At 50.4% G+C, this 20,904-nt stretch overlaps 2 protein-coding genes across 14 annotated transcripts in view; one reads left to right on the top strand and one right to left on the bottom strand.

Moving 5' to 3' along the window:
• LOC146756335 (dual specificity calcium/calmodulin-dependent 3',5'-cyclic nucleotide phosphodiesterase 1B-like) overlaps positions 1–20,904 on the bottom strand; it is a 78,952-nt gene that overhangs the window by 56,883 nt on the left and 1,165 nt on the right. For 12 of the 13 annotated variants that reach the window (XR_014937466.1, XM_085524515.1, XM_085524522.1 and 9 more), the window contains exons 3-14: positions 20,318–20,416; positions 19,538–19,657; positions 18,744–18,849; positions 18,461–18,557; positions 17,857–17,929; positions 16,254–17,659; positions 15,887–16,027; positions 3,458–3,557; positions 2,061–2,159; positions 1,281–1,400; positions 490–595; positions 207–303 (exon numbers count right to left, since the gene is read on the bottom strand). Coding sequence is in view for 2 of the 13 variants with exons in the window: in XM_085524515.1 (XP_085380641.1) it covers positions 207–303; positions 490–561 (169 nt within the window). In the remaining 11 variants the exon portion in view is untranslated. Of the gene's footprint in view, positions 1–206; positions 304–489; positions 596–1,280; positions 1,401–2,060; positions 2,160–3,457; positions 3,558–15,886; positions 16,028–16,253; positions 17,660–17,856; positions 17,930–18,460; positions 18,558–18,743; positions 18,850–19,537; positions 19,658–20,317; positions 20,417–20,904 lie in introns of those variants that run through there. The other variant, XM_085524514.1, reaches the window with a different exon arrangement.
• On the top strand, positions 9,198–14,284 carry LOC146756336 (uncharacterized). The gene is made up of 9 exons (XM_085524690.1): positions 9,198–10,079; positions 10,708–10,779; positions 11,113–11,172; positions 11,846–11,917; positions 12,226–12,321; positions 12,565–12,672; positions 13,046–13,105; positions 13,744–13,888; positions 14,164–14,284. Exons 1-9 carry the CDS (start codon positions 9,761–9,763, stop codon positions 14,282–14,284), a joined length of 1,053 nt encoding a protein of 350 aa, XP_085380816.1. The 5' UTR covers positions 9,198–9,760.

The following is a 20,904-nucleotide window of genomic DNA, read 5'->3' as shown; positions in this document are numbered from 1 at the left end:
CCAAACCATCTATCAAGTCACTGATGCAAGGCATGTTCACATTCCCTCCATCCCTTTTTCAGTCACAGCTCTACCAATATGCAAGATTCAGAAAAAAGATTCCATATAAATTCATTAAAAAATACCCTTAAACACACAGCTTGGTCCTTATTAACAAAACAAAGGAATAAACATGAGCATAAAATGCATTAAAGAGGGCTCGTTACCCATGAGGTCAGCAAATCCTCCCACTGGTAATCTGCACGTTCCAGTAATGAACTGTAGAAGTCTCATTCTCTTCTCATTATCTATTTCTTTCACAAACTGAAAGATAATAATTAACACTGAGGTAAAGTTTAATATTGATACGTTCACTTCCCCATCACACCTAGGACAGCTGGATTAGCAGTTATCATTTATATTTACACACTGTGTATCTGTTGAGTAATTCTGACTGTTGCTCATTAAGCTGCTGCTGTGTTCTTGTGAGGAAAAAAGAAGTCTACAAACCTCCCAGAACCACAGTATCTGTCTGCTGGTTCTGCTATCATGCCGGTAGATGGTATTGCCTCTGCCAGTCATTCAGATCAATTTCTTGCATTCCACACAGGAACACCTTTAGGGGAGAAAAAGGATCATAAACATGGAAACTACAAGCTACTACTTTGCTTCTACAGCAAGACTATTGTACTGAAATACTACTGTACTTCAAAGCACCTGCAATCACAGTACGCTCGTTTTTAATATTAAACTCTCAAACTTCCACAGCAAATAATAACATCCGCTCACAAAGAAAATGTGGAGAGGTGACTAAAGAGAAATCCCAGTCATGAAAACATTTGTATTTAGACATTCAGACCATACTTTCTCATTGCCTAACCATACAATTCTGGGCTAGAAATATGATGTTCTGCTGCAGAGGATAATTTGGAGAGACCAAAAGCAGTTAAAACCTGCTCCACTCAGTAATTTGACCATCCGTTGATATTTGGTTATCTCCCTTGCTTTCCAATTGCTCACTCTTTAAACACATGCAAGTCACATTGTCAAGGATTACAAAAACACTGTTAGCCAAAAAATTTGCACTGGCAGAATCTTAATGTTAGAAACGTGTAAGTTGGTTGCCAAGAAGAAAGTGAAGAACAACACACTGACCAAATACTAACTGATACATACGGCTTCACTCGCACATCCAGAAAACAGAACCGCCAGCCTTAATGAACTCTGCACTTCAGACACTGACTGACATTCAAGTATTGCGTGTAGAAGCATGGATCTGGCAATGGTAAAGAATCCTTTACCTCCAGCTCCTTAGCATCAAAGGACCGCAGATACTGTTGTGGCAGAATTTCATTGAAGCCTTCGAAAAAAGCTGTGTCTGTTCCTCAGCGCCTCAGGAAAGTCTCCATTCTGCTACCAGCCTGGAAAAGACACAGAAGGATCATTTAAAACGGGCTACGCTAACCCAAATTCATCTTTGTTAGTTTGTTTTGAAATGAACCATAAGCTGTGTTAAGAAAAAAGATGGAAAGTTCTGGGGATAGAGCACTTCACTCTGCGCAAACAATTTTAAGTTAAAACCCTATGTTTCCAACCACTCAACTATGGAAAGCATTTTAGGCTCAAACAGGAGGAAGCATCTACTCACTGATGATATTAATGAGAGCACAGCAGTCCCTTGCTATTCGGAGCAAGAAAAAAAATGCAGAGCTGAAATCTTCTAACATGTTCCATTAGAGACCCGAAGAACCTGAACCCAGGGAGAAGCAGATATTATGCTGAATTCAAGCCTAACCTGTCAGATGAACTGGAATCTAAAGGAGAGATGAAACTCTGGGGAACGTAACACAGGACCCAGAGTGTGACAAAAGAACATTGCTTAAGCTGGAATCTGAGCTCTCCTCGGCTCAAAACCAGAAGAGAACGGTCTTCTGCAGGTACTCCCTCCTCTCTATCCCAATGAGAGAAATTCTACGGCCACAGAAATAAAGTGTGCAGAAAGCCCATCTGCTGGAGACAGAGGAGTGAGCCGTGCTTAACCAACACTGCTTCAGCGCACCCTTACAATAAGGCACACCTACCTTGCGCTGGCCTCGCAGGAAGCTCGTGACGCAGCTCCAGACTGCTGTCCTGAGGCCCAGCTTCATTTCACGGCCGCTCACGCTCTGCTGCTGGACATTCTGCAACGGAAAAGCCACCAGATGCAAATACCATTCCTTGCAGATGGCATCAGACCTCCACTCTCATGGCAGTCACACTCACGGCTCTGGGGGAGAAAGCAGACATGTGCTTACCGAGCAAGCGCTGTTTGTTGCCAGCTGCTGGTAGGAACCCACGCCTAACCCTACAGTACCAACAGTAACCTATGCCTAACTCTACTATGGGAACAATCATCAACTCCTAACACTACAGCACAAACAGGAATGAACTCCTAACAGGAAAACACCAACTCCTAACACTAAACCTACTCCTAACACTAAAACACGAATAATAACCTATGCCTAACTCGAAAACACCAAGCCTGAAAGAGGAACAGATCTTAAAAAAATGCCACCCAGCTAATGCTGGGGGCGGGGGCCGTGCAGCGGGTAAGGAGCTCAGCGCCTGGACCAGCCACGGTGGAGCTATGATGGTGCCAACGCAGGGCCTGGCACGGTGGTGTGGTGCCAGGCCAGCTATGCCGCGGGCGGATCCACCTCCATGGGCTCCTCTGCAGGTGGATCCACCTCCATGGGCTCCATAAGGTTGCTCGTCACCAGGCTGGTGCAGGTGCGATGGAAAGTGGCTCTCTTACCCCTCCTCTGCCTGGTGGTCATGGCGGGACCCCTCCTCCTTCTCAGTCCTAGGGCCCCCAGCTCCATCCTCCCGCCTGAAACTGGGCCAACTTCCACCCTCACCCTCTTTGCAGCTGACATGTCTGTTATCTGCCACAGCTGTCAGAGGCGATTGCGTTGCGCGCGGCAGCGGTGACCAAGGTGACGTGGTGAGGGTTCTAAAATGGCGGCCGCACTGCTGGCACTGGCGTTCCACATGGGATGAGGAGGGGGCTGGAGGGCAGGGCACGGCACGGGAGCTACAAGGCGCTCCCTGTGCCCAGCAGGCAGACCTTCTCTCCGGCCAGCAAGAGGGCACAGAGGAGCCAGCCCTGAGAAAATGGTCCTCGGCCTCCTTCACCCTTCCCCTTCTTCCACAAGGGAATCTTTTTGGGCTGCCACACTATTGTGGTTTTGCAGTTTTTCTATTGCTATTCCACATCATAACATCACCTGGAGATCACAGATTGATCTATCAATCATAGATTGATCTAGATAAGGCCGTGACACAGACGTGCTCCTGACTGCTGCCGCTTTCCAAACCTCCCTCTCCCTGCCCCCACTCTGCTCAGGCAGCCGGTCCCAGCCAACAAACACCATCGCACAGGACCGCAGCCCTGACTCGCCCCGCTCACCCACAGCCAGAGGAAGGACACTGGACACACCTTCGTTGGCTCCACAGCCGCAGTCCAACACGGCACCCAGGCCCGTCGCTCCATTCCTTTGCTCACTGCCAGTTCCCACGGGGAGTCCTCATTCAGACACCTGGAACAACAACGCACACCAACACGTCAGGCAAACAACAGACACGCACACAAACACAAAACGCCCTCCTCGGATCCCGCCACTCACCCTTCCTTTGCCCACTTCTCTCGCTCACCTTCAGGGCAGCGCCAGCCCCTTCAACCCGATGCAAACCGGCTGCCTACAGTTCAGCCTTCAAAGGACGAGCAAAGCGCGAGCCACGGCTCGGCACCCGGCACAGCGCCCGCCGCGCTTCCCTGCAGGCAGCATCCCAAGGCCGCACCGACAGCTCGATGTTCGCACGGCCTTCCCCGGGACGAAGCCGCCCCCCGGCCCCCGCCACACTCGGTGGCACCGCACGCATCGCCTCTGGGTGCCGGCAGCGCCGCGAGCTCCTCCCCCGACAGCCCCTCCGTGCCCCCGCACCGAGGCCCGACCCCGTTCGCAGCGCAGAGCCCGCTCTGGCCCGGAAGTGCTCTCGGCCGCTACCAAGCACTTCCTGTCACGTGGCTCAGGCCGGGCTGGGGCGACCCAGGGCCTGTTTTGGGGGGGGGGGAGGGGGCGGGAAGCTGCCGGAAAAGGACCCAAAATTAACGTCTCATTTCGTGTCTTTCCTCTCGCTTTCCTTCCTTTCCCTTCCCCTTCTTTTCTTCCCTTCCTTCCTCGCCCTCGTTCCCCTCCCTTCCCTTTTCTTTCCATCCACCCTCGGTATCCAGCTCTGCAATGGAGATCATCGAATCAATCACAGAATCACCAAGATTGGAAAAGACCTACATGATCATCCAGACCAACTGTTCACCTATTACCAATAGCTCCCACTAAACCATGTCCTTCAACACAACATCCAGTCTTTCCTTGAACACCCCCAGGGTCGGCGACTCCACCACCTCCCTGTGCAGTCCATTCCAGTGCCTGACCACCATTTCTGAGCATTAATACTTCCTCATGTCCAGCCTGAATCTCCCCTGCCGTACCTTGAAACCATTCCATCTGCTCCTATCACTAATGACACGAGAGAAGAGGCCGACCCCCAGCTCACTACAGCCTCCCTTCAGGAAGTTATAGAGAGCAATGAGGTCTCCCCTGAGCCTCCTCTTCTCCAGGATGAACATTCCCAGCTCCCTCAGCCTCTCCTCATATGGCCCCATTGTGCTCCAGACCGCTCACCAGCTTTGTCGCTCTCCTTTGAACACGTTCCAGGGCCGCAATGTCTTTCTTGCAGTGAGGGGCCCAAAACTGGACACAGTACTCGAGGTGGGGCCTCACCAGTGCTGAGTACAGGGGAACAATCACCTCCCTGCTCCTGCTGGCAACACTGTTTCTGATGCAAGCCAGGATGCCATTGGCTGTACCTATCTGTTTATAGAGGCCTCATCCACTCAGTCTTCCTGGTCCAGCGCCCACTGCGATGTCTCCTTCCTCTGCCTTCCCTTTAGCCCTAAGCCAAACACTCTCTGTCATCTCCTCAGCCATCCTCAGGTGAAGCTCCATGGGCTCCAGCTGGTTGTTGATGTGGAGGGCAATTCCCTTCTGCCGTGCCTGTCCTTCCTAAGAGTTTATACCTCTCTATTCCGACATTTCAATCGTGAGAGCCATCCCACCTCTCTCTCATTACGTCATAGCCCTGTAGGCACACGCACACCTGTAACTCTCTTGCTCGCTCCCCATGCTCTATGTGTTAGTGTGCGGGCATTTGAGCTGGGCTCCCGGTGAGGCTGACTGACCAGTAGGAGTTCCCTTATCCTGCACTTGAGGTGCTGTCTTCCTGGCCTGCGATCCAGCTCCAGACCCAGGGCACCCATTGCCATCAGCAGCCTCAGGGTGGGATGGGTTCCCTCCCCTGGTGATTCTTGTTTAAAACTCTTGACTGCACTGGAAAGCTTGCTGCTGACGATGGTCTTCCCCTTCACTGAGAGGCAAGCCCCATCCTCCCCCAGAAGACCAGAGTTCTCAAAGCTCATCCCATGCTTTTGGAGCTGCTCTGAAAGCTGGATGCTCACAGGTGCACGGGTCCGGATGTGATTGCACCCTGGAGTGCCGAGGGAGTTGGCAGATGTGGTTGCCAAGCCACTCTCCATTATTCTTCTGCAGTCCTGGATAACCAGGGATGTCATGGTGGACTGGAGACTGGCAAATGCGATGCCCATCTTCAAAAAGGGCTGGAAAGATGATCCTGGCAGCTACAGACCTATCAGCCTCACCTCGGTGCCAGGAACAGTTATGGAACAGATAATCTCAGGAGCAATCATGGACTAATTAAAGGTCACCCAGGGGATTGGGCCCAGTCAGCATGGGTTTAGGAACGGTAGATCCTGTCTGACAAACCTGATTTCATTCTGTGACAAGGTGACCCATGTAGTGGATGAAGGTAAGGCTGTCAATGACAGAATGAGTTTCAATAGGGCTGAGTGTTGGGTCCTCCATTTTGGTCACAACAACCCCAGGCAACCCTACAGGATTGGGGAGGTGTGGCTGGGAAGCTGCCTGATGGAAAGGGACCTTGGTGTGCTATGGACATTCGGCCGAATATGAGCCAGCAGTGTGCCCAGGTGGACCAGAGGACCAATGGCATCCTGGCTTGTATCAGGAATGGTGTGGTGAGCAGCACTAGGGAAGTCATCCTGCCCCTGAACTCAGCATTGGTGAGGTCTCACCTAGGGTTCTGTGTTCAGTTTTGGGCACATCAGTACAGAAAGGACATGGAGGTGCTGGAGCGGGTCCAGAGAAGGGCAACGAGGCTTGCGAAGGGCTTGGAGGCCTACAAGGAGCAACTGAAGGAATTGGGGCTGTTTAGTCTGGGGAAAAGGAGGCTGAGGGGAGACCTGATTGCTCTCTTCCAATATCTGAAAGGTGACTGCAGCGAGAGTGGGGCTGCTCTCTTCTCACTGGTGATGGGTGACGGGATAAGGGGAAATGGCCTCAAGTTGTACCAGGGGAAGTTTGGGTTGGATATCAGGGAAAACTTCTTGACAGAAAGGGTTGTTAAGCACTGGGATGGGCTTCCCAGGGAGGTGGTTGAGTCACCATCCCTGGGTGTGTATAAAAACCATTTGGACGTGGTGCTCAGGGCCATGATTTAGCAGAGGGCTGATAGTTAGGGTAGGATGGTGGGGTTTTGCTTGGACTCGATGATCTTTAATGTCCTTTCCAACCTGAGCGATTCTATGATTCTGTGATTAGGAAAGGCAGCACGCTCGTTACCTGCTCACTTACAAGAAAAAGGGCAGGCCTTAAACCCACCAAAAGTGCAAGGACCGGCTTTGTTGGTAAAATTCCTGGATGTCATTTGGTCAGTGCAATAATAGGCAAGGTTGAGGCATTCCCAGTCCCTGCCGTGCCATGGCAGCTGCAGGAACTGTTGGGTATATTGAGATGCTGACGTTCCTTTAGAGCCCACCTAGCACAGCTGCTGAGGCACACTCACAAAGACAGGCCAAAAATGGGTCTGGGGCAGAATGGAAGAAGAGGCGTTCCAGGAAGCAAAACCAGCTGTTCAACAGGCCCCAGCACTGGGTGTAATTGATCCCACCCTTCCAGCTGAACTAGATGCATGCGACTCAAGCTGGGTTTGGCTCCTGTCTGTAGCAGTGCCAAAATTCTGTTTCAGCCCACTGGGTTCTGGTCTTAAGTTTGGCACAGAGCAGAAAAAAGGTACAGTATGACTGAAAAACAGTTTTTGGCTGCTTATTCTGCAATGCAGGTGGCAGAGCAGATAACTCAAACATCCCAAGTAATAATTAAGACCACCCTGTCTTTCTGTCTTTACAGGCATCGTGTGCTGGCCACGTGGGTTCAGCATTCAAGTGCAAAAAAGCCTGCAGGCCCTGGGAAAAGCATCGGGGGAGAGAGGAGAAGTGCCCTTGGAAGCATTTGATGCCCTGCTGGCAATGCCTATTGCATCCAACACCAGCATGGTCCTTCTCTCTCCTTTTCAGCTGTTTGCCATCTCTCAGTGGCGATATGTAAGGGTGCGCTTGCTTAGGGAGTTTCTGCTTCTTGCTTACTGGGATTATGTGCAATGGATGTCTGTGTGTGTTTGTGATGGTGTGTATGCTGAATTGAATTCACACAGATCACACAGAATGGCCCGGGTTTGAAGGGACCTCAAGGATCATGAAGCTCCAACCCCCTGCCACAGGCAGGGCCACTTAATACTAGCCCAGGCTGCCCAGGGCCCCATCCAACCTGGCCTTGAACACCTCCAGGGATGGACAGGGCATCCACAGCCTCTCTGGGCAGCTGTTCCAGCACCTCACCACTCTGAGACATTCAACCTCAGTCTTCCCTCCTTCACCTTCAAACCATTTCCCCTTGTGCTGCTGTTATCTACCTTTTCCAAGAGTTGACTCCCCTCCTGTTTATGGGCTCCCTTTTGGTACTGAAAGGCTGCAATGAGGTCACCCTGCAGCTTTCTCTTCTCCAGGCTGAACAAGCCCAGCTCCCTCAGCCTGGCCCTCCTCTGGACCCTCTCCAACAGTTCTCTGTCTTTCTTGTATTGGGGGCTCCAGACCATGGGCGCATGGAGCCTCCCAAGGGCAGAGTAGAGAGGAACGTTCACCTCCCTGTCCCTTCTGTCCACCCCTCTTCTGGTGGAGCCCAGAAAACTGAGCAGCTCATAACCCTCTGTGCTGCTCCGAGTACAGTTTGCTTGTGTCTGCTCCTGAGACATCCTGTCAGTCAGACCCAAACATACCCTGAAACAGGAGTGGAGCTGAGGGTACACTCAGGATTCACATCAATTCACTATGGATTCACATCACAATGCTACTGGGGGTGATGCTGTTGGCTGATGTTGAGGTATCGCTGGGGGGTAACATCGGGAAGTGATGCTGCTGGGGTATCACTGGAGTTTATCATCAAGGAGTGACGTTGTGGGGGTGATGTTGGGAAGTGATGGTGGGGGGTGATGTGGGAGTATTGCGGGGGGGTGATGTTGCCGGGGTGATGCTGGGGTGACACAGGGGTGATGTTCAGGAGTGATGGCGGGGGGTGGTGTTGGGTTATCACTGCGGGGGGATATCAGGGAGTAACACTGGAGTGACATTCCTGGGGTGACATTCTCAGGGAGTTTTGTCGGGGACCTGAAGGCCTGTGATTGAAGAACAATCCTGGGATGGAAGAAAGAATTCTGATAGTTTGAATGGAACTGCTGTTTGTGGCTGTGGTCACAAAGAACTTGCTTTGTAGAGAGAGCTGACCTTGGTCATTTATCTCCATTTGGCAAAGACTTATTTTGCAAGCAGGTGTTTCACTTGGGCTTTGTGTCATGCATTGGACAAGCAAGTGCAGTGTGCAAGTGGAAAAAGGCCTGCAGACCCTGGGGAGAATAGAAGAAACTGAGACGTTCTCATTCTCTGAAATAGGATTAATGATATATTTTGACCCAAATTGTGGCCTTCACGCACACAATAATTGGGTTTGTGACACGTTTTGACCCAAATTGTGACGTCCTCATGCTCTAAAATTGAGATAATGACTTATTTTGAGCAAAACTGTGACGTTCTCAGTCTCTGAAATAGAATCAGTGACAAATCTTGACCCAAATGATGGCCTTCTCAAACTCCAAAGTTCAGTTTCTGACATATTTTGACCCAAATTGTGGCCTTCACACACTCCAAAATTGGATTTATTGCATATTTTGACACGAGTTGCGAAGTTCTCACCCTCAGAAGTTGGGTTTATGCCCCTATTTTGGCCCAATCTGTGATGTTCTTACACTCCAAAATAGAGCTAATGACATATTCTAACAGAAATTGTGACACACTCACACCCTGAAATTGAGTTTATGATATATTTTGACCAAAATTGGAATGGCAGATATCATTTGTCCTGCAAAAACAAATGGATTTTTCTCAAATTGCTCTGTTACAACAAACTAGAGCCAGGCAGACTGAAGAAATAGGAAAATCTATCAATCAACCCATCAAAATGCTCTGGCAATTGATGGAACTGTTGGTGCTACAGATACAGCTCGATTTGCCATTTTTGTTAGAGGCTGTGATAACAAATATAGTGTCACTGAAGAAACGGCTTCTTTGGTGCCACTGAAAGTCAAAACTAAATCTCTGGAGCTGTATGAAGCAATAAAAGCAACATTACAGTGATTTTCTTTCTCCTTTCACAGCACCTGTGTCTCCAGCATCCCCTCCCCCCCAAGCCTTTCCACGATTCTGTTTCCATGATGTCAATGTGGAAACCTCAGCTGTGGCCTCCGGCTGCTCCAGATGAGTGCCGATCCTCTCCCACCACCACAGTGCACACAAGCCCAGGGGGAACCTGGCCATGGCAGCGGAACAGATCTGCATCCTGGGGGGGACGTGAGGTCACAATGCCCGCTGTGCTCGATGAGGTCACAGTGCTCAGGGTGTGTACCCCAGGTGTTCCGTGCTGGCCCCAGCACTTGCTGTGGCTGCAGCGGTGGTGGTGGCAGCATGGCACGAGTGTGGGGGGCCGTGTCCCCCGCCCGCCTTGCTCTCCTCCTCCTACTGATGGCCATGTGTTCCAAGGAGACTTGTGCTGCACCGTGGCGAGCTCCAGCAGCAGGTGGGTGGGCAGAGATGGGACCAGGCTGTTGTCCCTGTGGCCCTGTGCCACACTGCCCCGGGGCTGCCTTTCCATGGGGGTTTGTTGGGAAGGGGGCCAGGCAGCACCCCAGGGGCCAGGTGTGGGTTGTGGAAGCAGCGCTCCCCTCAGGGCTTTCTCCAGCCCAGCCAGGCCATGGCTCTGCTGCTGGCTGAGCCCACCCTGGAGGTGTCCTATGGGAGAGCTCAGAAGAAGCGTGTTGGGAAAAGCGTGAGCATTTCTGCTCTGGCTTCCTGGTGCTCCCCACAGGCAAATCCCAGTTCCCAACAGAGACACCCAGCTGGAGCCCAGAGGAAGGAACAGGCATCGTTTCCTCTGGTGCTTTAGTGGGAGATCCAGCAAGGAACTCCCAGTAAGAAAGCCCTGACGGGCTATATACCCTTCCATGCGGTCCCAGAGGTGTGTTGCAAGTGGCCTGGAGAGGGCATTTGAAAAGCTGCCGAGTGCCAGGCTCCAGGTCACCCAGGTCATTCTCTAGCTTTGGCAATCACGGTCTGAGTCTCCCATTCCATTACCTGACACTCCCCAGTCACTAAGGGAGAAGGCGCAACATGCAATGGGAACATCTCTCATCTGTTCTTGATTTTAGATGATGATGTTGGAGTTCCTTATCCAGATGTTTTGGTGGATACTGATTTTGTGCCTCAGGGGAAACCCAGAGGTAAGTTGTGTCTGTTTCCTTGAAGACAGAAAAATGAGCGTTGTAATGATTTATTCGGGTACTTAAGAACCTCCAAAGGTCTTTCAAGTCTCTTTGTGCCTTAAAAGCCGTACACAGATCAGCTGAGAGTAGTTCTTTACTTGGAGAGTTGTCACATTTCAGTGGGAGGGCAGCCCTTGCCACTCTTTGGAGGAGAGAACCGATGCCTTTGCTGTTTGGGCCATGTCATTCCCCGACCTGCTGCCAGTCTTTGCAGGTCACTGCAGAAAAACCAGGCCCCAGTGCGCAGTGGAAGCTCTCCTCACCTTTTTCTGATCACACTTGTGCCTGCAGGCCCTCTTGGTGGATTACCAGAATGGAGACCTGTGCCTGAACCTGGAGTGGATGCCAGAGGTAAGTCACCAGTCTTCACCTCATGATCTTCGCACATATTTGGTTGTGGAAGTTCAGGAAGGGTTCAGCTTTTCACTGCCTGGTGGTTTCTTGTCTATGAGAAGCTTGGGCAGTCACTGTTCCTTGGGTGCTGTGTGCACCCACTGTCCCGTTGGCTTTCTCTCCATCCATCGGAGATCTCTCTAGTAAGAAAACGCCAATGTTCTTCCATGCTGTCTCTGAGGACTGTTTCACGTGGCCTGGAGAGAGTATCTGCAAAGCTGCTGAGTGCCAGCCAACTGCCAGCCAACTGCCCACCTGGCCCCTCTGCAACTTTCAACCCAGCTCTGGGTGCCACATCGTCACCTGAGCCCCTTCCAGTCACAGCAGGTCCTAAGGAAGAGAGAGATCACAACGCACAATGGGGATGTTTCTCATCGCTGTGTGATTACCGCTGTGCCTATAAGCAGTGCCTTGCCAAAGCCTCCATAATCTGGTCCATAAGCCTCCGGGCAATCCCACAGGAAAGGGCCTTTAGATCTTCCCCTTCTCCTTCCACCCCCTTCTCTTCTCCAGACAGTTCCACACAGCCTAGTAGGGAGAGAAGAGTGCTATGCAGCAGTGCTGTCATTCCAGGTTAAACCACCATCCAGCCACATCTGACAGGAGCTGCTCTGTCTGTGTTTGTTGACAGGTGTGGGTAGCATTGGATGGGATCCATCTTCCCTGCTGAGCTCCAGGACAGAAGTCCCAGCAGCTCCTAAGGGTATGCTGTGAATTTTTGCTTCCTTTGAGAGATGCCAGCTCACAGCCCTAATGTCAGCCAGGCACGACCCCCTGGCACCATCTGCTCTTCAGTGATGCGGTTCTGTAGGTTGCAGTTTGTGATGGAAAGTTCCCATTCTTTGGGTGCTGAAGTGCCTCCAGGGAAGGCTGTGCCAAATACTTGGCTGCCTCCTGTGCTGGAGCCGCACAGGCATCCCAGGAGTGGCTGCTGTCTCATGACTTTGCTGAAAAGACCACTCAGTTCAATACCTTGTTTGTCTGAAATTGATCCCAATACTTTCTGTTCAGGTCCTGAGAGACAGAAAGAGGCGCTGGGAAGAGGAAGATACCCACAGAGGCTGTCCTATATGCCAAAGAAAATCACAAAGGAGAAGGCAGCACATGGTGGGTGTATTTCTGTCTGTCCACTGAAAGTCTTGGGAAGCTGATGTATGTATTCTATTTGTATATACATCTATATTCTAGATGTATACACATGGAGCATCTGCAGTGTGCACAGCAGGAACCTTGCTGTGGTGATGCCCCTGTGTCTGAACTGGCTTGCAGCATCACCTTCCTGCTGAAGATACCATCTTCCTGATGAGAAGCAGTTACTTACAGCCCTACTCTCTTACCTCCTTTCTAAAGGGACTGACGCAGAGCCTGCTCACAGGGATGCATTTCAGCAAGGCATCCGTCACATACTGCCCATCCCTCTGGGAGAAAGAGAGGCCTCGCAAGCAGCTGGCACTCCAGGTAAGGGCTGCCGGTAGAGCTCCGTGGCCATGGCTAGAGGTTGCTCCCCTCCCACTGCACCCAGTTCCCAGGGACTTAGGAACTTTGTCCTTTTGGGAACAAGGCCACCAAAACCACATTCAGCAGAGATGAGAAGGAATAGGAGCCTTCAGCATACCTCCCTCACACAGTCCCTGCATTCCAAGCTTGCTGTGCCTCCCTTGAGGCTCCAGGCACACCAGCAGCCCGGAGAGGGGTCCCTCCTGCAAACTGAGGTCCAGAGAGATGCACTCAGTCACAGATGGGGCAATGGCATAGAGGGAGCCTCCTCGTCCTTCTGCTTCCTCCGTGCCTGCACCATGCTGAGACTTTGCCTTTCTCTCATTCTTCACAGCGCTGTCAAAGCCCGGGGAAGCCCACCACAACTGGGTCTATCGTTTTCTGAGGAATCCAGGTAAGCAGCGATCTGGCAGGAGTTCATAAGCAGGAGAAACATCCTGAAAACTAGGAGCGTGCAAGTTGTGCCCATGCCGGGGGGAAGGAAAAACGGAGAAACAGGTTCAGGTGCTGCTGAGGGCCCTGACTCTGCCCCCGTGGAGTGGGGTCTGAGGGGGAGGGGAGAGCTCAGGGCAGCACTCCCTGCACAACACGACAGTGGTTCTTGTCCACGTCACTCTTAGCAGCAACTGATTAAACAGATGCACACACTCTCCTTCTGCTCTAATGAGTTTTGTTTAGTCAAACGACGTGTCCCAAAGGGTCACGGTGTGCCTGCCTGCGGCAGCACTACCCAGCCTCACAAGGCAAGGGTAGGTGAGTGCAAAAGAAATGTTAGAGCATGATGGAGAAGAAGGAGTAAATCTGGCAGAGCCAGGGCATACCCAAAGCTGAGAGGCAAATTAGAGGCTCCAGAGCGCCTCGATGCGCGGTGCCTTTGGGAGTTCCCTTTGCTTCCCCTGGAATCAGGGAAGCATTGCAGCCTGAGGATTTTCACTTGTTCCAGGAGTCCAACAAAATGGAAAAAAATTGTCAGACCTCCTTGAGATTTCCATTAGGGCACGATACACAGCAATGACCACGTTGTTCCTCCAGGTGTGCCTGATGCAGGACATGCAAATGCCAAGCAAGTTAAAGTTGGTTGGAAGTTCTACCTGATACTTGCTGGAGCTTCCTTGGGTTCCATATTGCTGGGGACGAGTCTGTGCTGGCTTCTTATTTTCTGGTACAGAAACAGAAAGTGAGTTGTTGACCCCCATCCCCATCCTGCCAACTCTTTACTGTAGGGCTGCTGTGGGCCAGGAGGCGTTTCCAGTTAAAGCAGCGTAAAGAGACCAGTTAGTTGTTGGCTCACATGGTCTGCGATTTACACAGTTAGATGTTGTCATTGGCTTCAGCCCATCCTTACTGCTGGGCCAGAGACAGGCTGGGAGCTGAGGGTGGCACTTTGCCATGCACTGTGAGAAAGCAGAGCAGGGGCTCTCCTGTGCCCTCAGCACGTTCCTCTCTTCACAGGCGCCGCTATGAAGCTAAAAAATGGGCTAAGCAACCCGAGTACAATATCACCATCTACGAATGTGAAGAAGGTTCCTATCTGGGGATCTTTGAGAAGCACAGGAGCCCCCCGTCCCAATAGGCATCTACGCCGTCCCCTGTCCCCCACCCCCACCCTTTGGGGGACAGAAAGAACCCACCCGGGGTGTAGGCTTGCAGTCATCGGCCAGCACTGGAACAACGTCTGACTGGCAGATGACCAACAGGCCCAGCAGCCCTCGGCCCCACCGGGCATCAACGCCGCCTCCCCCATCCCCACCGCCATCATTCAGGGGGCGGGAGTGGTCCCCTCAGGGTGTCAGCTCCGGAGTATCACCCAGCACCCGGACAACTGCTGCCTTGGGGAACCATGAGAGGCCCATCAGCCCCCATCCCCTCCCCCCCCCCCAGCACCACCTCTGCCCTCTTCCTCCCCTCCAGCATCCATCAGGGGATGCAGAGTGCAAAGGTGGGGAAACAGTCCAAGAGACAGACAACCACTGCCTGGGGGAAGCACAACCAGCCCAACAGCCCCCCACCTCCCCAGGCACCGTCACCACCCTCCCATTCCCCTCCACGATCCTTCAGGGGACGGGAGTGGCCCCCTCAGGCACCCCCACTGCTCTCCCGCTCCTCTCCACCATCACCTCTAGGAGGTGGGAGCAGCCCCCCCAGGGTGTCAGCTCAGGGGCATCATCAGACACATGGAGAACCACTTCCAGGGGGAAACAGACCAGACCCAGCAGCCCCCAGACCCCCCAGCAACACCTCTACGCTTCCCTACACCATCATTCAAAGGATGGCAGCAGCCCCCCCAGCATGACAGGCCTGGCCACCCCCAGGCTCCCCCACAGCCCTCCCCTCCACCATCCCTTAGCAGGTAGGAGTGCCCCCTGCCCACAGTGTCAGCTTAGGGGCATCAGACACCTGGAAAACCAATGCCAGGGGGAAACAGACCAGGCCCAGCAGCCCCCAGCCCTCCCCAGCACCACCTCTGCTCTCTCGCTCCTCTCCACCATCTGTCAGGAGGTGGGAGCACCCCCAGTATGTTGGTTTGGGGCACCATCTGACATCCACAGAACCACTGCTGTCATCAATCAGAGTTTTCCAGGCTCCACGCTACCAATAAATTGACAATAATAGCACAATTGTCCGTGTACTGCTGTCGTGTCATTACCTGACCCACTACCGGACCTCGCATGTCACTTGGCATTGGCAGACAGCCATAATATGAGTGGAAATGGCTTTAAACTCCAAGAGTGGAAATGGAGGTAGATGGGTAGAGGAAATTCCTCCCCCAGAGGCAGTGAGGCCCTGGCCCAGGCTGCCCAGAGGCTGTGGGTGTCCTATGGCCCGCCTCAGGCAGGGGACAAGGGTGGGAGTACATGATGCAAAAGCTCCAGTGCTTCTGCATGAGGCTTCCCAGACAGCAGGCACCATCCTGCTCTGACTAGCAGGTAGTCATTTGCTTGGCAATTAGAACTAAGCAAGAACTATGAGTACATTTTCTCCCTCCTCCATTTCATTTTGCTTTGTGGGCTGGTCTAATCCAAAAGAGAAAATTTCCACCTTCATCAGCACAGTCATTCCACATAAACTTTCCTGTAGTACAGATGGGCTCTACTGTAGGTAATGATAACCTCCTTACTGAACAAAGATGGCTGTAATCCCACTGTGTATTAAGGATGCCAACTCCTGGACTTACCACAGCGCCTGTCTTGAAAAGGAGGCAATGGACTGCCTGTGTCACACCTGTAGCTCGCATTTGCTGGTGAAAAGGACTCTTGAATTTGCTGTATCCATGCTCCAGAGCTTCTGCAAAGGATACCAGGGCAGATACAGGCATCTAAGAAAAGCAGCGCAGAATTAAAAACACATTTCAATAACCTGTAACTGCTAGCTAGACCATTTTAGAAGAGGCCTCAGAGAGCACTTTGTACCTCACAAATAAAGAACATCTTAAAGCATCTTAAAGCAGTACTTGAGAGAGTGTGAATCACATTCACTTTCTCACACTGACTTTCACCTCCCCATTTACGCTGTGGATGAATCACTCAGGCAAATATACATACACCAGTCATGTACAGAGACTCTCCTTGACCAAGGTTGATTTGTTCTTGTTCAGTTCAGAGCAGTTGTTGATGCAAAGAGGACTGGAGCCTGAAGAGAAGTGGTGAACAGCTCAGTTCTGTCTGTCCTGGAAGGCCGTACCTTCTGCCACCTCCTTCCTCCTCTCTTGGCTTTCTAGGATTTGATTGATGACTTGACAGCGTTGCTGCGTGGGAATTCTGAGAGGGTGATGGTTGGGATGATGACTCCCACCACCATGTCCAATGTGCACAAAGTGAGGAGGGCTGTGAAAGTTTGGAAATCTTTCTTTTGTATTGCTGAAGTTCTGGCCAAGGACTTACTGCTTTGCTATGAATGTCTTCTTCATTTATTATTAACTTTTAAAGAAATCTGATTGCATGTCAGGAGCTGTTGTTGGTATCTGAAATCTTGCCTTGGCAATTCCTTGGGGAGCAGGAACAGAAGAAGGCTGCCTGATGGAAATTCTGGCTTCTTGCAACAGTGAAGAGATTCATCGCATTAATGAGATCTCCAAGCTTTATCAGTAGTTCAAAAGGCCGGGCCTTGTCCTGCTGCCTGACTTTCAGTTGGTGTGTGTGCAGGCAGGTGTGAGGAGGAAGGAATCTGAGGAGCTTTTAGGTGTGACATGTTGGCCAACCTAGCTGTGGCTGTTTGTTCAGAGAGGATCCAGACTAGAATTTCACCAGCAACTGAACTGATGTAAATAAAATGGGGAGGAGCATTCTGTCTACCAGCAGGACGTATGGTTCTCTTGCCAGTTTCTTACTGTCTGTGCTTCTTAATTGGAGGCTGTAGCACGAATGATGATGAATGGAGTGCTGCAGTGATGCTGAGAGCCCTGGGCACAGTTGACTACTTAGCTAGGTTACAGCTGGCAAATGCTGTAGGCAGCACCCAGGTATTGGCTCTGCTTCTAACAGATTCCATGTCCGTGTGTTCTTGCTAGAGTATGGCTGCTCCGTCGAGGATGACATCGTATCCAGCACATCTTCCATGTTTCCAAGGGTCCTCGTGTCCCTTGCAACAGTGAGCAAAGCCGAGGGGAGAAGGGGTTGAATCTTCTTGTGGGCGCAGCTCTGTACTCAGCGGTGAGGAGCTCCAGGCTGACTTTTTCTCACCGAATGTGTCTCATGGCCTGCTCCTCAAACCCATCTTCTGCAAGGAGGGGATTCTGACTCTGGGTGTGCTTGAATGCCATGGGCTCTTTTCCAGTAGATGCTGTGGTGAGCTGTGTCTTCTGTCCTTGAACCTTTGTAGGGTAACAGAGATGAGGGAATGTATGTGGATGATGCCCTTGCTCAGCAGGATGCTGTGGTGTGTAGGAACGTGCTTCCTTGCAAGAGCAATCTGTTCTTGTGCATGTGATGTGTGGTGAAGAGAAGCCAACCTGTGAAATGGGAATAAATGGGTTTTGCTCTTGTTTGCAAGTCTCTAATGAGAGGTCTGTAGGTAGACTGGTTACTTAGCAGGGGCAATGGCATTTCAGCTGTGAGTTGCCATGCCTGGTTGGTGCTTGTTGGAAAATATCCATGATCTGGACAAGTAAGAAAAGAACCACAACAGAGTTTGATCCTTAGTACTTACCAGGTGTGACGTCTAGGTAACCAGTTTTCCTTCCCAACTTTCTCAATACAAAATTTTTGGGGTCTGTTGCTCCCTGTACAAAAATCAAATGAGGAATTCTTAGGTCTAACTGCCCATGTATACCAGTAGATAATACATGACAATAGTGCGTGAAAGCCTTGAAGAGAAAACAAGACTATAGCTTCTTGCAGAGCACAAAGACATCTGCCTCTCACTACATCCCTCTGAAGAAATCCACATAGTGAAATGCATAAGTATGAAGCGGTTTTCAAAGAAACTCAACCACTGAATCACATTGTTGGTTTGGTACTGGAAGGAATCTCTGGAGTTTACCACCTAGTCCTTCCATTCTGATCAAGCAGGGATACCCAGAGCAGGCTGCCCTGCCAGGACCACATCCAAACCATCTATCAAGTCACTGATGCAAGGCATGTTCACATTCCCTCCATCCCTTTTTCAGTCACAGCTCTACCAATATGCAAGATTCAGAAAAAAGATTCCATATAAATTCATTAAAAAATACCCTTAAACACACAGCTTGGTCCTTATTAACAAAACAAAGGAATAAACATGAGCATAAAATGCATTAAAGAGGGCTCGTTACCCATGAGGTCAGCAAATCCTCCCACTGGTAATCTGCACGTTCCAGTAATGAACTGTAGAAGTCTCATTCTCTTCTCATTATCTATTTCTTTCACAAACTGAAAGATAATAATTAACACTGAGGTAAAGTTTAATATTGATACGTTCACTTCCCCATCACACCTAGGACAGCTGGATTAGCAGTTATCATTTATATTTACACACTGTGTATCTGTTGAGTAATTCTGACTGTTGCTCATTAAGCTGCTGCTGTGTTCTTGTGAGGAAAAAAGAAGTCTACAAACCTCCCAGAACCACAGTATCTGTCTGCTGGTTCTGCTATCATGCCGGTAGATGGTATTGCCTCTGCCAGTCATTCAGATCAATTTCTTGCATTCCACACAGGAACACCTTTAGGGGAGAAAAAGGATCATAAACATGGAAACTACAAGCTACTACTTTGCTTCTACAGCAAGACTATTGTACTGAAATACTACTGTACTTCAAAGCACCTGCAATCACAGTACGCTCGTTTTTAATATTAAACTCTCAAACTTCCACAGCAAATAATAATATCCGCTCACAAAGAAAATGTGGAGAGGTGACTAAAGAGAAATCCCAGTCATGAAAACATTTGTATTTAGACATTCAGACCATACTTTCTCATTGCCTAACCATACAATTCTGGGCTAGAAATATGATGTTCTGCTGCAGAGGATAATTTGGAGAGACCAAAAGCAGTTAAAACCTGCTCCACTCAGTAATTTGACCATCCGTTGATATTTGGTTCTTATCTCCCTTGCTTTCCAATTGCTCACTCTTTAAACACATGCAAGTCACATTGTCAAGGATTACAAAAACACTGTTAGCCAAAAAATTTGCACTGGCAGAATCTTAATGTTAGAAACGTGTAAGTTGGTTGCCAAGAAGAAAGTGAAGAACAACACACTGACCAAATACTAACTGATACATACGGCTTCACTCGCACATCCAGAAAACAGAACCGCCAGCCTTAATGAACTCTGCACTTCAGACACTGACTGACATTCAAGTATTGCGTGTAGAAGCATGGATCTGGCAATGGTAAAGAATCCTTTACCTCCAGCTCCTTAGCATCAAAGGACCGCAGATACTGTTGTGGCAGAATTTCATTGAAGCCTTCGAAAAAAGCTGTGTCTGTTCCTCAGCGCCTCAGGAAAGTCTCCATTCTGCTACCAGCCTGGAAAAGACACAGAAGGATCATTTAAAACGGGCTACGCTAACCCAAATTCATCTTTGTTAGTTTGTTTTGAAATGAACCATAAGCTGTGTTAAGAAAAAAGATGGAAAGTTCTGGGGATAGAGCACTTCACTCTGCGCAAACAATTTTAAGTTAAAACCCTATGTTTCCAACCACTCAACTATGGAAAGCATTTTAGGCTCAAACAGGAGGAAGCATCTACTCACTGATGATATTAATGAGAGCACAGCAGTCCCTTGCTATTCGGAGCAAGAAAAAAAATGCAGAGCTGAAATCTTCTAACATGTTCCATTAGAGACCCGAAGAACCTGAACCCAGGGAGAAGCAGATATTATGCTGAATTCAAGCCTAACCTGTCAGATGAACTGGAATCTAAAGGAGAGATGAAACTCTGGGGAACGTAACACAGGACCCAGAGTGTGACAAAAGAACATTGCTTAAGCTGGAATCTGAGCTCTCCTCGGCTCAAAACCAGAAGAGAACGGTCTTCTGCAGGTACTCCCTCCTCTCTATCCCAATGAGAGAAATTCTACGGCCACAGAAATAAAGTGTGCAGAAAGCCCATCTGCTGGAGACAGAGGAGTGAGCCGTGCTTAACCAACACTGCTTCAGCGCACCCTTACAATAAGGCACACCTACCTTGCGCTGGCCTCGCAGGAAGCTCGTGACGCAGCTCCAGACTGCTGTCCTGAGGCCCAGCTTCATTTCACGGCCGCTCACGCTCTGCTGCTGGACATTCTGCAACGGAAAAGCCACCAGATGCAAATACCATTCCTTGCAGATGGCATCAGACCTCCACTCTCATGGCAGTCACACTCACGGCTCTGGGGGAGAAAGCAGACATGTGCTTACCGAGCAAGCGCTGTTTGTTGCCAGCTGCTGGTAGGAACCCACGCCTAACCCTACAGTACCAACAGTAACCTATGCCTAACTCTACTATGGGAACAATCATCAACTCCTAACACTACAGCACAAACAGGAATGAACTCCTAACAGGAAAACACCAACTCCTAACACTAAACCTACTCCTAACACTAAAACACGAATAATAACCTATGCCTAACTCGAAAACACCAAGCCTGAAAGAGGAACAGATCTTAAAAAAATGCCACCCAGCTAATGCTGGGGGCGGGGGCCGTGCAGCGGGTAAGGAGCTCAGCGCCTGGACCAGCCACGGTGGAGCTATGATGGTGCCAACGCAGGGCCTGGCACGGTGGTGTGGTGCC

Source organism: Coturnix japonica, chromosome 27 (genome assembly GCF_054131305.1).
Source record: "Coturnix japonica strain WE chromosome 27, WE-NBRP24, whole genome shotgun sequence".
NCBI classification, from domain to species: Eukaryota; Metazoa; Chordata; class Aves; order Galliformes; family Phasianidae; genus Coturnix; species Coturnix japonica.
The sequence above is the reverse complement of the archived record's forward strand: the minus strand, read 5'-3'. Positions and strand labels throughout refer to the sequence as shown.

Excerpts from the sequence above, each read along its gene's own strand:
- LOC146756336 (XM_085524690.1), top strand. The coding sequence starts at position 9,761 with ATGAGTGCCGATCCTCTCCCACCACCACAGTGCACACAAGCCCAGGGG. Across the intron at positions 12,673-13,045 it reads GCAAGCAGCTGGCACTCCAG|CGCTGTCAAAGCCCGGGGAA; the intron begins GTAAGGGCTGCC and ends CATTCTTCACAG. Across the intron at positions 13,889-14,163 it reads TTCTGGTACAGAAACAGAAA|GCGCCGCTATGAAGCTAAAA; the intron begins GTGAGTTGTTGA and ends CTCTCTTCACAG.